Source organism: Natrix helvetica (genome assembly GCF_964273705.1).
Source record: "Natrix helvetica genome assembly, chromosome: 2".
NCBI classification, from domain to species: Eukaryota; Metazoa; Chordata; class Lepidosauria; order Squamata; family Natricidae; genus Natrix; species Natrix helvetica.
Window position 1 is genome coordinate 225,043,928 of NC_138552.1, and position 13,387 is coordinate 225,057,314.

Genomic DNA, 13,387 nt, shown 5'->3' on the forward strand with positions numbered 1-13,387 from the left:
CACAAATAATCCAATGACTTAAAAACAATAGACTACACAAAATGAACAACTAACCTGGTTGAAAGGTCTGACACGTACTGCTACTTTCACACTGTCAGAGTTTGGCATCTTAAACTCTTCAAGGAATTAAAATATAGTGTACAAGCACCAGTTATATCCAGAACACGGCTTGGATAATTCTTCTGGAGCACAACTACTTGGTGCTTTATAACTAATACATTATTTATATCTTCACTTGTCACCAGTATAAGGTAACTGATAAATTATTTCTAAGAGGAGGTCCATTAGATTAGGTTGACTGCTACTGTGTATTGGTCTCCAAATATACACCTGACCGTTGATAAACTTACGTAAAATTCTATTTGAATTATTTATGCACTGTTTTTCTCTTAAACTATAATTTCAATTCAGCCTTTTTACATCTTTTTTTGTGCTGCAATGATAGGTCGAATACTACAGAAGAGTATTTCCAGACAAATTTTATTTTAGCAAAATTGTGGTAACATTTCTCTAGTAACCACAAAATCTATAAAACATGCATCATCTCAAAATATCAAATTTAAACTAAATTTAAGTAGATGAAATCCCTGAAATGCTGTCCCTTGTTGAATACTTGTGACAATATAAATACCTTGAATGTTAAGAACCTTCTGCTGATGCATCGTTTTAAAAAAAAATTGAGGTGAGATTTTGTTTTCTAAATCAAAGAGCAGCTTTCCCAAGTTAAAACAAATACAAAAAAATATTGCACAGCTTCAGTACAATGGTTTACATTCTGACTTCTTCAATTAAATACATGTTGAATAGAGAGAATAAGGTTTTATTTATGATGGATAACTCCTAGTATTAATTCCCATGAGGTCAATGTATTTTCTAAAAATTCTAAAAGTGTGAAATTTAAATTTTAAAAAATGTATAAGATCAAACTTTTTTTTAAAAAAAAGAATGCTGGCCTCCCATCAGAGAGGCACCAACAGTGGAAAGTCGTAATTAAAATCCCCTTTGGGTCATTTGCATTCTGCATCCATATTATTCTCTTCCAAAATGTAGTGGACAATAATCATTAAGTATACATTTTTTATTTAACATTCCTAAAATATTTATTTACATATTATATAAATGTACGAAGTATATTATAAAATAGAAAACTGCATTGACTGAAGAAATCACACTCCATACGGAGTTACTTATTGAAGATCTTTAGTTCTCTGAAAATTTACAATAATTTATATAAATTATCTTCCAAATTAGATGATTTTTTTCTTAATATCCCACACAAATGTGATGACTTTACAAATATTGGTGTACATCGCACATTTTTAAAAGCAGTTATAGCATCTTCTTCCGTACAACTGGCTTTGGGTAGCTAGACAGTCTCTTTTCCTTCCTACGTGCAGTTTTTTGAACAGCTTTTTCTGTTTTATCCACAGAATCCCCTTGCTTTTGTTTGGTTTCATCTGCAGGGGTGCCAAAGGGTGAAATGAACTTGATTTCCATTGCTGGGGGTGACCAACTACTGTCTTTCCCTAAGATTCTGTAAGAAAAGAGAACATTTTTAAAGCTAATTTAACTATATCTGAAAACACAGTAACAAACCAAGTTGAGAATTCACACTGCAATAAGTAAATATTAAATGCATCAATGTGTCATATTTCATATACATTAATTTTGAAATATTTTTTTTTCATATATACTATTTTTGAAGCAGGATAGGAAGAATATTTATCTATGGTATTAGTGAAGACTCCTGAAAATACAGTGAAGAGCCAAGAAAATAAAGAAAAGCCAAGACTATTGAACAGATCATCCAGAATTCTCACTTGTCACAAATGATCAAGCTGAAATTATCCTCTTTGGATACATTATATAGCAGTGATGGCTAACCTTTATGGCACCAGGCCAAAAGCGTGTTTGCACAGCCATAATGTAATGCGCCCTGCACATGCAACCCCCATGTGCGCCCCCTTGCAATCCCCATGCCTGCACACAACCCCTGCGTGCAACCCACCCCCATGCATGCATGTGCATCTCCCTCATGCGATCCACACGTGTGTGGCAGAGACCCCAAAATCAGCTGGCTGGCGGGATGGCATGTGCGCATGCGTAGCGGAACTGAGCTGGGGTGATGGCTTATGTTCCCGCAGAGAGGGGTCTCTTGCCACATGTGGCACACGTGTCATATGTTCGCCATCACGATAATATAGCGTCATCAGTTAACATGAAAAGATTCTTATTATGAAAAAACATGGCAAGAAAGAGAAGGAGACGACAATAAACAGCAAGGAGGATGGACTTGATTATAATGGTGAAGACTATACCATTGAAATAACAGGTTAGGAATAGATTGTCATGGAGAAAATGTATGTGATCTCTAGCAGCTAAAAAGGACTTAATGTGACAATCATTTTTGAAACAACTATTTTAGAAAAGAAACATTACATACTTTCTTGTTTTTCTTGTTTTTGATCTTGTAGTTCTGCTTTTAATATTTTGCTTTTCTAAAGTCTCTACTGAAACTGCATGCTTTTCTTCTTTAACTGGCAATTCCTAAGAACAAATAATATTAAAAAGGCAAAACAGGAAGGCATTGTCTCTATCCCCGAGCTTTTAAAAGTTTACTTTAAATCCAAAATAGATAAATCCCACAAGACCCTTATGATACAAGATAAACAAAATGAAATATATTTTCCAAGTATTTGTTGAAGATGACCAACTGTTAGCAAATTGAAAAATCATAAAAAGCACTTTGGAATTGCTGTCATACTGAAAGTGAATATTAGAGGGCTAGGAATTAAACATCCAATGAATGGTCTTCTATGGTAAAATGATACTATGAGCAGTAAGTTAACAGAATTTAGTTATCAACTTTGCCTATACATGAAATATAAGAACATTTGAATATATAAAGAATAAATGATCAAATTACTTACCAGATCTTCCACAATCCTTGAAATACTGGACACCTGCTTTTTCCTGGACCTCAAGACAGGGGGTGAGAACACGAACTTAGAAGCCAAATCTGTATCTACACCTTTGAACTGAATAGGTGTCACTGCTTTTTCACCTAAAAGCAGAAACCATAAACTGACTTTGGAAATAAACATTTGAGGCACACAATTTCGACTACAATTCTGCATCCAGCAGTTTATCATGTGAACCAACTACAAGGGTCCATATTTAGATGTCTAAATGATGTCCTGCCTAGGCAGGGGGTTGGACTAGAAGGCCTCCAAGATCCCTTCCAACTCTACTATTGTATTGTATTGTATTGTATTGTATTGTATGATCTGTTTAATGGAAGAGAAAAAAATTTAAACCCTGGACACTAATACTTTATAACTCATTCTTGTGTAGGTCCCATTTGAACTGAAAACCAAAGGATGCCATCTTATTGCTATCAATAGTCTGGCAACAAATTAAGCCAAACCATATTTCCTAAGTAGAAAATTAATACAGGGAGGCGTGATTAATCCCCCGACTAGCACTGATGCTTTGTAGGCTCTTAGAACTATTTTATATTTCAGAGAAAAGTTAGGCTTCATGTTTTCTCAGTTTAGCTTAGAAGCGCTCTTCCTTTAGTTTATCCCTCTCCATCAGTTAATAAATAGAGGTTACCTCTATCTTCATTCACAAACAAAATTGAGGGTTGGTCAGTGGAAAAGACAACAAAACTCGAGACAAAGAATCAAGAGGCATAAAGTGTCTTAAGTTCAATCCTTCCCTTTTTCTTAACACTGAACTTGGGTGTGTGGAGGTTTTGGTTAGGATTCCAACCTCTCCCCAATTTCCAGAAACATCACATCTGGAATTTGTTAACTGGGTGGCTCTTTTTGATCTATTTCATTTTTTCACCATCCGAAACTTAGTTTGAATCAGCACCCTACTTTGTTACCAGATGTTATGATGTTGACAAGAAAAAAATCAAGACAGCATACCTGTCTTTGGTGCGACAGTTCTTCATAGGTTTGTGTAATTTTTCTATTCAAATTGGGATCTCTACCATTAGTAAGTGTATCAATAAACACAAGCACATTTTTATTCACTGCATATGCGTAAGAAGCAAATATAGGTAGCCCGCAACTTACGACCACCCAAAATGTATGTTGCAAAGTGAAAAATTTCTTAAGTGAATTTTGCCCCCATTTACAACTTTTCTTGCTACATTTGTTAAGTGAATCACTGCAGTTATTAAATTAGTAACACAGTTGTTAAGGGATTCTGATTTCCCAATTGACTTTGCTTGTCAGAAGGTTGCAAAAGTTGATCACATGATCAACTTTGTCACTGCAACCGTCATAAATGTCAGTCAGTTGTCAAGCATCCGAATGTAAATCACGTCACCAGAAATGCTGCAACCGTCGTAAGTGTGAAAAATGGTCATAAGTCACTTTTTTTCAATCATTAAGTGAACTGTGTAAGTCAAGGACTACCTGTACCAATTTTTGTGAATTTCCTCTCCCCAAGTCCTTTTAGCCACGCCATAAATTACTTCCCTGCAGGACTGTATTTGGAAAAGGTATAATCTATTTTCAGCAGAAAACATTTTATGGGTATGTAACTGGTATCATGCAGCACTCTTTCTAGACTTGGATCAACCCTCATGCAGAGCAGACAATTTGACTATCCTATACAGAATTTCTGAAGCAAAATTTCAATTACCTTTAGTTTTTTCTGTGAGTTTAGTAAGAGGAGGAGAAAAATAGAAGGTTTCATTTATATCCAGGGAAAGTGACTGTTTTACTTTCTTTGGGGTTAATCTTGTCCTCTTAATGCTACTAGCATGGTGTGTCAACGTTTCTTTTATTTCACCAAGCCTCAGCTTGGCCACATCTGTAGTCTCTGATTCCACTTCATTATCACTTGCTAGCAGCAAATGTTCTTCCTCTCTACTTGTCTCTGAGACAGAAGGCAACATACTCTTCTTTCTAATTCTAGTTATCCTAGCCCGCCTGTTTTCAGACTTCTTTTCCGAAGCTACTGCCTCACTTGGCTGGATAACACATTCTTTTAGGTTAGACTTTTCTATATCTGTTTTCTCTACACTTCGAGACGTCACTCGTGATGATCTTCTCTTTGGGGTTTTCATTATAGAAGTTTCTAGAGAAGGTAAATGTCCCAAGGTTGTAGACAGATGCACAGCCCCACTCCTAGTATTGCGTTTATGGACTGAGGACACAGCATCTGAAGAAGACAACTGAGACAAGTCCAGTTGTGATTCTGCCGAAATATTCAAAGAATTTTTTCTTGGTCTACCTCTTTTACGTCGCGGTGGTTCAATAAGTGATGATTCAATAAGACTACTTTCTTGATCAGAAACTGATTCTGATGTACCTATTCTTTGTATTCTCTCCTGTTCCAATAGCTGTGATTCATTTGATTGCATGTCATGTTTAAAAGATGTTTCTGGCAGACTGGTCTTTCTACTTCTACTCTTTTGAACTGGACTAGGTGATGGTAGCTTCTCAGATGTGGTTTCTGCCTGAGTTGCTACTTTCAATACGCCATGCTTTCTTCTCCTTCCTCTTTTGGGTGATATGGACAGCTGCTTTCCTTGAGGTTCGACCTCATGATCTGAAATTACATTTTCTGCAAGTTGCAAGGCGATAGCTTTTAGTTTTGTTGCACTTTTAGGAGTGACTGTCATTTGTATTGTATGATCAATAATAAACTGATTACTATTTTGATTTCCTACTACGCTTCTTGTAATTCTCGGAGTCCTCTGGCGAGGAGAAGGTAGATCACTGTGTGGATGCCCATAACGTTTTGATACACTTTTGTTTGGTTTTCTAATTCCACTCCTTGTGGTAACAGTTGCCAGAAATGTCGGTGAAACAGGACGAACATTTTCTGAGATTTCTAACTCACTCTTCATTTCCTTCACTTCTCCGATGGGAAAATCAGGAATTTGGAGAATCTGCTGTTCTTGAGGTTCTTCAGAATTATATGGTAGATTTTCAGAAATGTTTGTTGTCGTCTTTGTTCGCCTAGCACTTCTCCTTAGGGTGGGAGTTGCCAACATAGTTGGTTTATTTTTCTTTGTCAGTGATTTTTCATTACATGAGATATTTAGACTTTGGTTTGCCTGATCTATTGAACTTATACCAGGCATCAAATTTTCAATTCTATTTAAGTCTACATCACTATTTGTGTCATGAACATTTTGAATAGGAGCCTGGGATAAATTTAATACTTTCTTGCTTATGCTTTCATGAAAAGATTGTTCTATTATCTCAGTTGAAAATTCTTTACTTCTTGTGTCTTTGATTACATCTAACAGATTTTCAGCAATAGCCATTTGAATTGGTTCCGGTACATAAGGTAGTACTTCAGCAGTATTCTGTGGTATCTCATTACTAGTTACTGTGGACACAGAATTTGTAGTAAGTTCTTGGTTGTTGCTTCTATCCCCTGATTTTGGGCTGGCTGGTTTCAGAGAAGTATGCAAACTTGTAGAGTCTTCCACCTCAGTTTCATCATCACCTTCTAATATTAAAGAAAAATTATTCTGACATAGAAGTTCTCCATCTCTTTCAGTAAATGAAGATTCAGCATCAGCATCTTTTTCAAGCAATTCAGATTGTTGTTCTACACTGTCACAATGATACTGAAATTTGAGATTGCTTGAGGAACACAGTTCATTGTATGGGATTTCTTCTTCTATAGCTTCTGAAACTTGTATCTCATGTTTTCCATCTCCCATCAGCTAAAATAGAAAACACATAAATTGAATTCTATTACACAGTATTTTTCAAGAAATATAATAGCCATGAATAACTGTTCTTCAAAATTTCAAATTTTCTGAAGTTATACTTCACTGGTTAATTCAGAAATCCATGCATTGGTTTGCAAAGTAACCCCAGCAAAAATGTTCAAAAGGAAATTGCATACTCTGGCTTCCCAAACCTATGGGAAGCTATTGCTTCCTATTTATAATACTTAGGAAAGTGTTTTTTAATCATTTTATGAATATACACCATGGTTGCCTCCTTTTTTCTTTCCTAATATTTTTTTCCTACGGGTGCAGGATCTACTTTTTTTGGATTAACTAAATGTTGATCCATTTTATTGCAACAGGAACTGACTGACTGGCTTGTCACCCGAGTCTGATGTCATGGACCAACAGAGTGACTGGTCCAAAGTCATCCAGCTGGCTTTCATGCCTAAAGTGGGACTAGAACTCACAATCTCCTGGTTTCTAGCCTAATGCCTTAACTACAAGACCTACTGGCTTGTCATCCAAGGTTATACAGTAGTACAGAAATTTCTATAGTATAGAAATTTGGGGCCCCTACTAGTAACATAGGATTCAGTGTGATGCCAGTTTTCTAATCATGTAAAAGTGCTATAAAAAGAAGTTAACTTACATCCACTTTTTGATTTTCAGAGTCAATATTAGGCAATGTTTTTTCTTGCAGGACTATTAGATGTTCCTCTTGGATTGTTTTTTCCAATTCACCTTCATCTATTGCTTCTCTTTCTTCCAGCTCATTTTCTGAATGGATACTGGCAATGTCTTCACTATCAGGAATACTGATGACAGCTGAAAAAGTGATTTTCTGACATTATTTGATTTTATTGTTTCTGAATGAAATCTTTACTGATAAATACTATGATTAGACCCTTTAACCATATTTTTCATCTTTCCTTTATAGAAATGTAATAATTAAATTTGTTCTTGCCCTTTATACATCATAAATGCTAATATTAAATTATTTCTCCTCAAGAGATAAGCAGAATTAATATTTATTGTGTGTTCATCCAATAGCAAGTGGTATTAAAGTATCTGTTCCACCCTGTAATACATCTTTTTCAAAAATGAACATTAGCCGCCTTTTAACTCTTTGCATCAAAATTACAATGACCTATCAGTATTGTTGTGTAATTTTTGTCTGTTATACAAGTTTCACAAGTCTGCACACATACAGTATTTTTAATCAGCTTCATTCAAGATATAGGAACAGGCTCTAGGTAGAGCATAGATGCAATAACTTTCTATAACGCATCCGGGTAATTTAAAATGCAGATTAATATGGTTGACTTTTGAGTGGTCTTCCATGAACAAAAATGGAAGAAAACATTTTCACTCAGTAGTTTATACTTGCAAAGTCCCACCTTTTCAGGAGATTCTACGAGTATTAAATTTTTATGCTTAAAAAAACCCCCTAAGACCTACTAATATTATTCCAAGTTGATAGTTTCAATTTTAATTTGAATAATAAACACTCAATTCTAAGTAACTCATGTTGAAAAGAATTACAGACTGAAGAAGCAGTTCAGTGAAGAATGAAATTAAACAAAATCCTTACTAAATTTGCAGTGATTATCACTACCAGTAAGTGGGACTGGAATCTCAGTAGTTCAGCGAAATGGACATTCATGGAAACTCACGTGAACAGTTTTGCTCAACAATCACAATCCCAACACTCAGTTGCAATTGTTAAGAGATCTCCTGGGTCGTAAGGCAAATGGATCAAAAGAGCTGCCTGCCAAAGGATTCCAGCATAGTGCAACTGTTTCAGCCAGCCCAGACAGACAAAAGGGAGTCCTCTTGGCAAATGGCAGCAGGGAAGATTGTAAATGGTAGTCACATGATCGCCGGGTGCTTGGCAAACAGTTGAAAGTGTGAAGAGGCTGCCAAGTACCAGAATGTAATCATGATATTGCAGGAAGGTGTTGCAATGGCTGGAAGTGATTCACAGACCACAAAGCACCTTTTCCAAGCCCATCATAATTTCAGACTGGTTAAATGACTGGTTGTAATTTTTTGAAAATATGTATAACTAATTTCTTCACTCAAATATAATCTATATGTGGATTCTCAAGTACAAATCATTGAAAGAGCTAACTGATCAATACTTCATTAGTTCAAGTACTGAAAAACTGAAAACTTTTAATCGCGTGAAAAGTGACTAGATTTCATTTTTGACTCAGTAGAAATTCAAAATCTCTTGCGAGTAAAAAAAAAGAGTATCATAGTATGCAATTCAGTACAAACATATTTTTCATCCTTTCATTTTTACCATTTAGGTCGCGGTGAGAACTACAAAGTTGATGGCTGGGGTGCTACTGATACTGGCACCTAGTATGCTGTAGATTGATCTTGTACAGAGTGCTCAGGAACAACAAAGTGGAAGAAATTCCAAGACCCTCATTGTAATAAGGAAATACTAAATCTCTGAAGCTACCTAGTTGTTGAAGAACTCTCAACTCCCTCCCATGTGGGGTCTCCCTACAGCCTGAGGTGCCCAAGGAAGGCAAAGGAGCAAGATCATAATAGCCAGGCCTATTAGTAGATGACAAGAAGAGGGGAATGCAGCCCTGTGACAGTGCCTTAGAACTACTACCCGATCCCAAGCACGCAACGTTTTCTTTCTAAGGGAGGGTTCATAGAGTCTGATACCAACAAGCTGCACAATCACTCCTACATATGCCTGCGTGTAAGTTGCCATCTTTTGGTCTGGGATACTGGCAAACTCTCCTTTCAGCTTTATTTTTACATGCAGTAAAATGGACAAGCAAAATTGCTACTTTCTTCAGCAATACTTTTTGCTAGCTTACTCTTTCTTAAAATCTTGCTGGGCTACCAAAAATGTTTTGAAAGACTGCATTTGTCCCATGGAGTTTAATATCCCTGATTTAAATAATTTAAATAATGCAACAACACTGTACAATCTGAACAGCATCAAGAGAAATCAATGATAGAAACAATTAAAATACTTCTTTGAATTATCTGTTTGCATTAATAATTGAAATAATGAAATACTAAAAAAACCTAATCTTAAAAAAGCTATTATCAAGATATAAATGTTCATCTTAACAGATTTTAGGCAAATGTATTGCATGGAAAGCCAATCTTGAAAATACAGTAATATGCTTCCAGCATTTTATGTCTCCTGAAAGAAGATGTGAAAATGGGCGTTGGTTCTTACTTGATACGCTCATTTTCTGGTAGAGTAGAGACAGCAGCCAGACTGGGTATGCTCCGTCCATTAACCAATCGGACTGAGTTTACACTTATGATGTCATCGGGCCCTTGTGGCTCCTCCCCAGTTTCAGATGAAGGAAAACTGTAGACTCAAGTGAGAATTGTGAGCAAAAAGTGAAAGTCCATAGTCACTGTATCTCTCTCCTCCGCACAAGGAATTCCCTCGCGTGACCCATACCAGGGCGAGGCTGGCTGCTGTCTCTACTCTACCAGAAAATGAGCGTATCAGGTAAGAACCAACGCCCATTTTCCTGTTATCATAGAGACAGCAGCCAGACTGGGACGTACAAAAGACTGGGCTGTCCACTAGGGTGGGAAATTGTAAAAAAGGTCCGTTAGGCACAAGCACTTGTTGTAGCACCCTGCAGCCAAAAGCCACGTCAGCCGACACATACTTGTCCAACTTGTAATGACGTATGAAGACTGTGGGAGACACCCAGGTGGCCGCCCGGCATACTTCTTCCAAGGTGGCTTGAGTGGACCAAGCCACAGCGCTGCGTGTAGAGTGAGCTGTAATGTTTGCCGGGACCTGTATGTATTGAAGTTCATAAGACAGTTTAATACAGGCTCTTATCCAGCGCCCCAGAATAGACAATGAAGCCTTGGTACCCAAGGAGGCCTGGCGAAAGGAGATGAAGAGCTTCCGAGTGGCGGAACGAGGCGGTGCGGTCGATGTAGATCTTGAGGGCACGACGTACGTCACGAGTGTGCCACTTGCGTTCCCTCTCGTGACGGGAAGACGGACAGAAATCAGGTAAGGTAAACTCCTGACCTCGGTGGAAACTGCTATTGCCCTTCTGTATGAATGTCGGGTCCAGTCTTAAGACAACTCGGTCTGGATGGAACACACACAAGTCATGCCTGACTGAAAGAGCAGCCAAATCAGAAATACATCTGGCTGAGGTTACAGCCACCAAAAACAGCGTTTTAAAGGACAACAGTTTCAAAGAAGTGGATCTCATAGGTTCAAAGGGCGTGGAAGTCAAAGCCTCTAGAACATGAGGCAAGTCCCAAGTCGGATATCTATGTATGGCAGGGGGACGCAGGTTGGACACTCCACGGAGAAATTTCCAGATCAAGGGCTGAGAAGGCAGATGTTCAGATGCCAGGTCGTCCAGAACAGAGGCCAGAGCGCCACCTGTCGGCGTAGCGTGTTAGGGGTAAGTCCCTGATCAAGCCCCCTCTGCAGGAAGTCCAATATCTGCGGAATAGATGCCCTAAGTGGGTCAACAGTCTGGTTAGAACACCACAGAGCAAAAGTCCGCCACGTGGCATCATAAATGTGGTTAGTAGAGCTTCTGCATGATGCCTGAATGGTAGCAATGACGTCGAGGGAGATGTTATCGGCTGTTAAGGCTTGCCACTCAATCGCCATGCGGTTAACTGAAACCACTGGGGGTCGGGATGACAAACTGACCCTTGGTGTAGAGACAGGAGAGACCATGGGATGTGCCATGGGGTGGAGATTGACAGAGTAACTAGACGGCATACCAAGGCCGGTGTGGCCAATTCGGCGCTAGCAGCAACAGTTCTGCCTCCTGCTCCAGCATTTTTTGAATTACCCTCTGAATGAGGGGAAGGGGAGGAAATGTGTACAGGAGACCGCTGGGCCATTGGCATCTGAGAGCTTCTACTCCTTCTGCCATGGGGTCCATGAACCTCGAGTAATACCTGGGTACCTGGCTGTTGTCTGCCATCGCGAACAGGTCTAGGACTGGGAGGCCGAACTGTAGTGTCAGTCAATGGAAGAGGCTCGGACGGATGGTCCATTCCGCCTGATCTATCGTCGTTTGGCTCAGCCAGTCTGCTTGGACGTTGGAGACCCCTGAGATGTGTTCTGCCCTGAGAGATGACAGGTGCAATTCCGCCCACAGGCACAACAGGTTGGATTCCTGCATCAGGGACCAGGAACAAGTTCTCCCCTGTCTGTTTATGTGTGCCTTGGTCGTGGTATTGTCCGTGAGAACTAATATGTGACGGGCCTGAACTCTGTAGTGGAAGTGTCTGTGGGCGAGGCGAACCGCCCGCAATTCTAGCCAATTTATGCTGTTTTGGCTCTCTTCGAGGGACCACTGACCCTGAGCCACTAGGTCATGCATGTGTAACCCCCATCCTGTCAGACCTGCGTCCGTTGTGTGAGACGGCATGGCTCTCTGAACAAGGTCCCTTGCAAAATCGCTGGAGACTGCCACCATTTGAGATAGTGTAATACCTGTCTGGGAAGGGGGAGCCTGAGAGGAGAGTTGCCCCTGTCGGCCTTTTGATGTGGAAGCATGAACCATTGAAAGCTCCTGCTGTGAAACCTGGCCCATGGGACAATCCCAAGCAGGATACCATCTTGTCCAAGACTTGGGAGAGAAGAAGGGATGCCTTGCGTAAACATAGCACCTTCCTGACAAGTTCCCTCAGACTGAGAATGCAGTCGTTGGATAGGAACACCCTCTCTGCCATGGTGACTATCAAGACCTTGAGGTGGAGAAGGCGAGTGCTGGGAACGAGATGACTCTTTTTGAGATTCACCCCGAATCCGTGATTCCACAAGGTGTGAATGGTGAGGGCGAGATCTCTTTCTGCCTGAACCGGAGACCTGGACAAGAAGAGGTTGTCATCCAGGTAACAGAGAATCCGAACAGGGGATGACCTGATGTGGGCAACTAGTGCTCTCAGTACCTTTGTGAATACCCTGGGGGCAGAGAATAGATCGAACGGAAGAGCTCAGTACTGGAAGTGCCTCCCCCTATAGGAGAAGCGGAGATATTTTCGGTGGTCTATGAAGATGGGGATATGAAAGTAAGCTTCGATCAAGTCTACCAACGTGAGGAAGTCGCCTTTCCTGACCACCTGGAGGATGGTGTGCAGAGAACGCATTTTGGACCGCCGCTAGACAATGTGGCGGTTCAATGTCTTTATATCTAAAATTGCTCTCCATTCCCTGGAATTCTTCGGATGGATGCGGGAATAAAAACCCTGCCCTTCCTGATGGGGAGGAAGCGGTTGGATGGCCCAGATCTCCAACAGATGCTGAATGGCCTGTACCATCGGTGCCCTCTTGTGAGGACACCGAGAGACCGGGCATGGCATGAAGTGTTCCTGGGGGATGGAGAGGAATTCTAGCATGAGACCAAATTTGACAGTTTTGAGTACCCAATTGTCTGTTGTGGTCTCCTCACAGCGGTGGGCAAAGAACACCAGGTGGCCTCCGATTGGAAGAGAGTCCAGATAGTCATTTCCTATGTGAAATATGGCGGTTGCCTCCTCCACGGTAAGATTTCTTGGAGGGGAAACGCTGTGTGTTTCTACTGGACCTGTCCTGGTGAGATCCCTGTCTGGGAGTGTAGGATTGGTGTTGTGGATGGGGGAAAGAAGGTCCCTCGTTTGCCGGACGAAAGGGCGACCTCCTAT

The 13,387-nt window shown here is 39.9% G+C and overlaps 1 protein-coding gene across 3 annotated transcripts in view; it reads right to left on the bottom strand.

The window, feature by feature from the left end:
* Nucleotides 1-463: 463 nt before the first annotated feature.
* Nucleotides 464-13,387, bottom strand: part of AHCTF1 (AT-hook containing transcription factor 1) — a 58,516-nt gene continuing 45,592 nt past the window's right edge. For all 3 annotated transcript variants that reach the window (XM_081942953.1, XM_081942952.1, XM_081942954.1), the window contains exons 32-36: nt 7,365-7,540; nt 4,660-6,703; nt 2,931-3,064; nt 2,444-2,547; nt 464-1,534 (exon numbers count right to left, since the gene is read on the bottom strand). In XM_081942953.1, the coding sequence (XP_081799079.1) occupies nt 1,330-1,534; nt 2,444-2,547; nt 2,931-3,064; nt 4,660-6,703; nt 7,365-7,540 (2,663 nt within the window). In that variant the 3' untranslated portion in view covers nt 464-1,329. The remainder of the gene's footprint in view (nt 1,535-2,443; nt 2,548-2,930; nt 3,065-4,659; nt 6,704-7,364; nt 7,541-13,387) is intronic.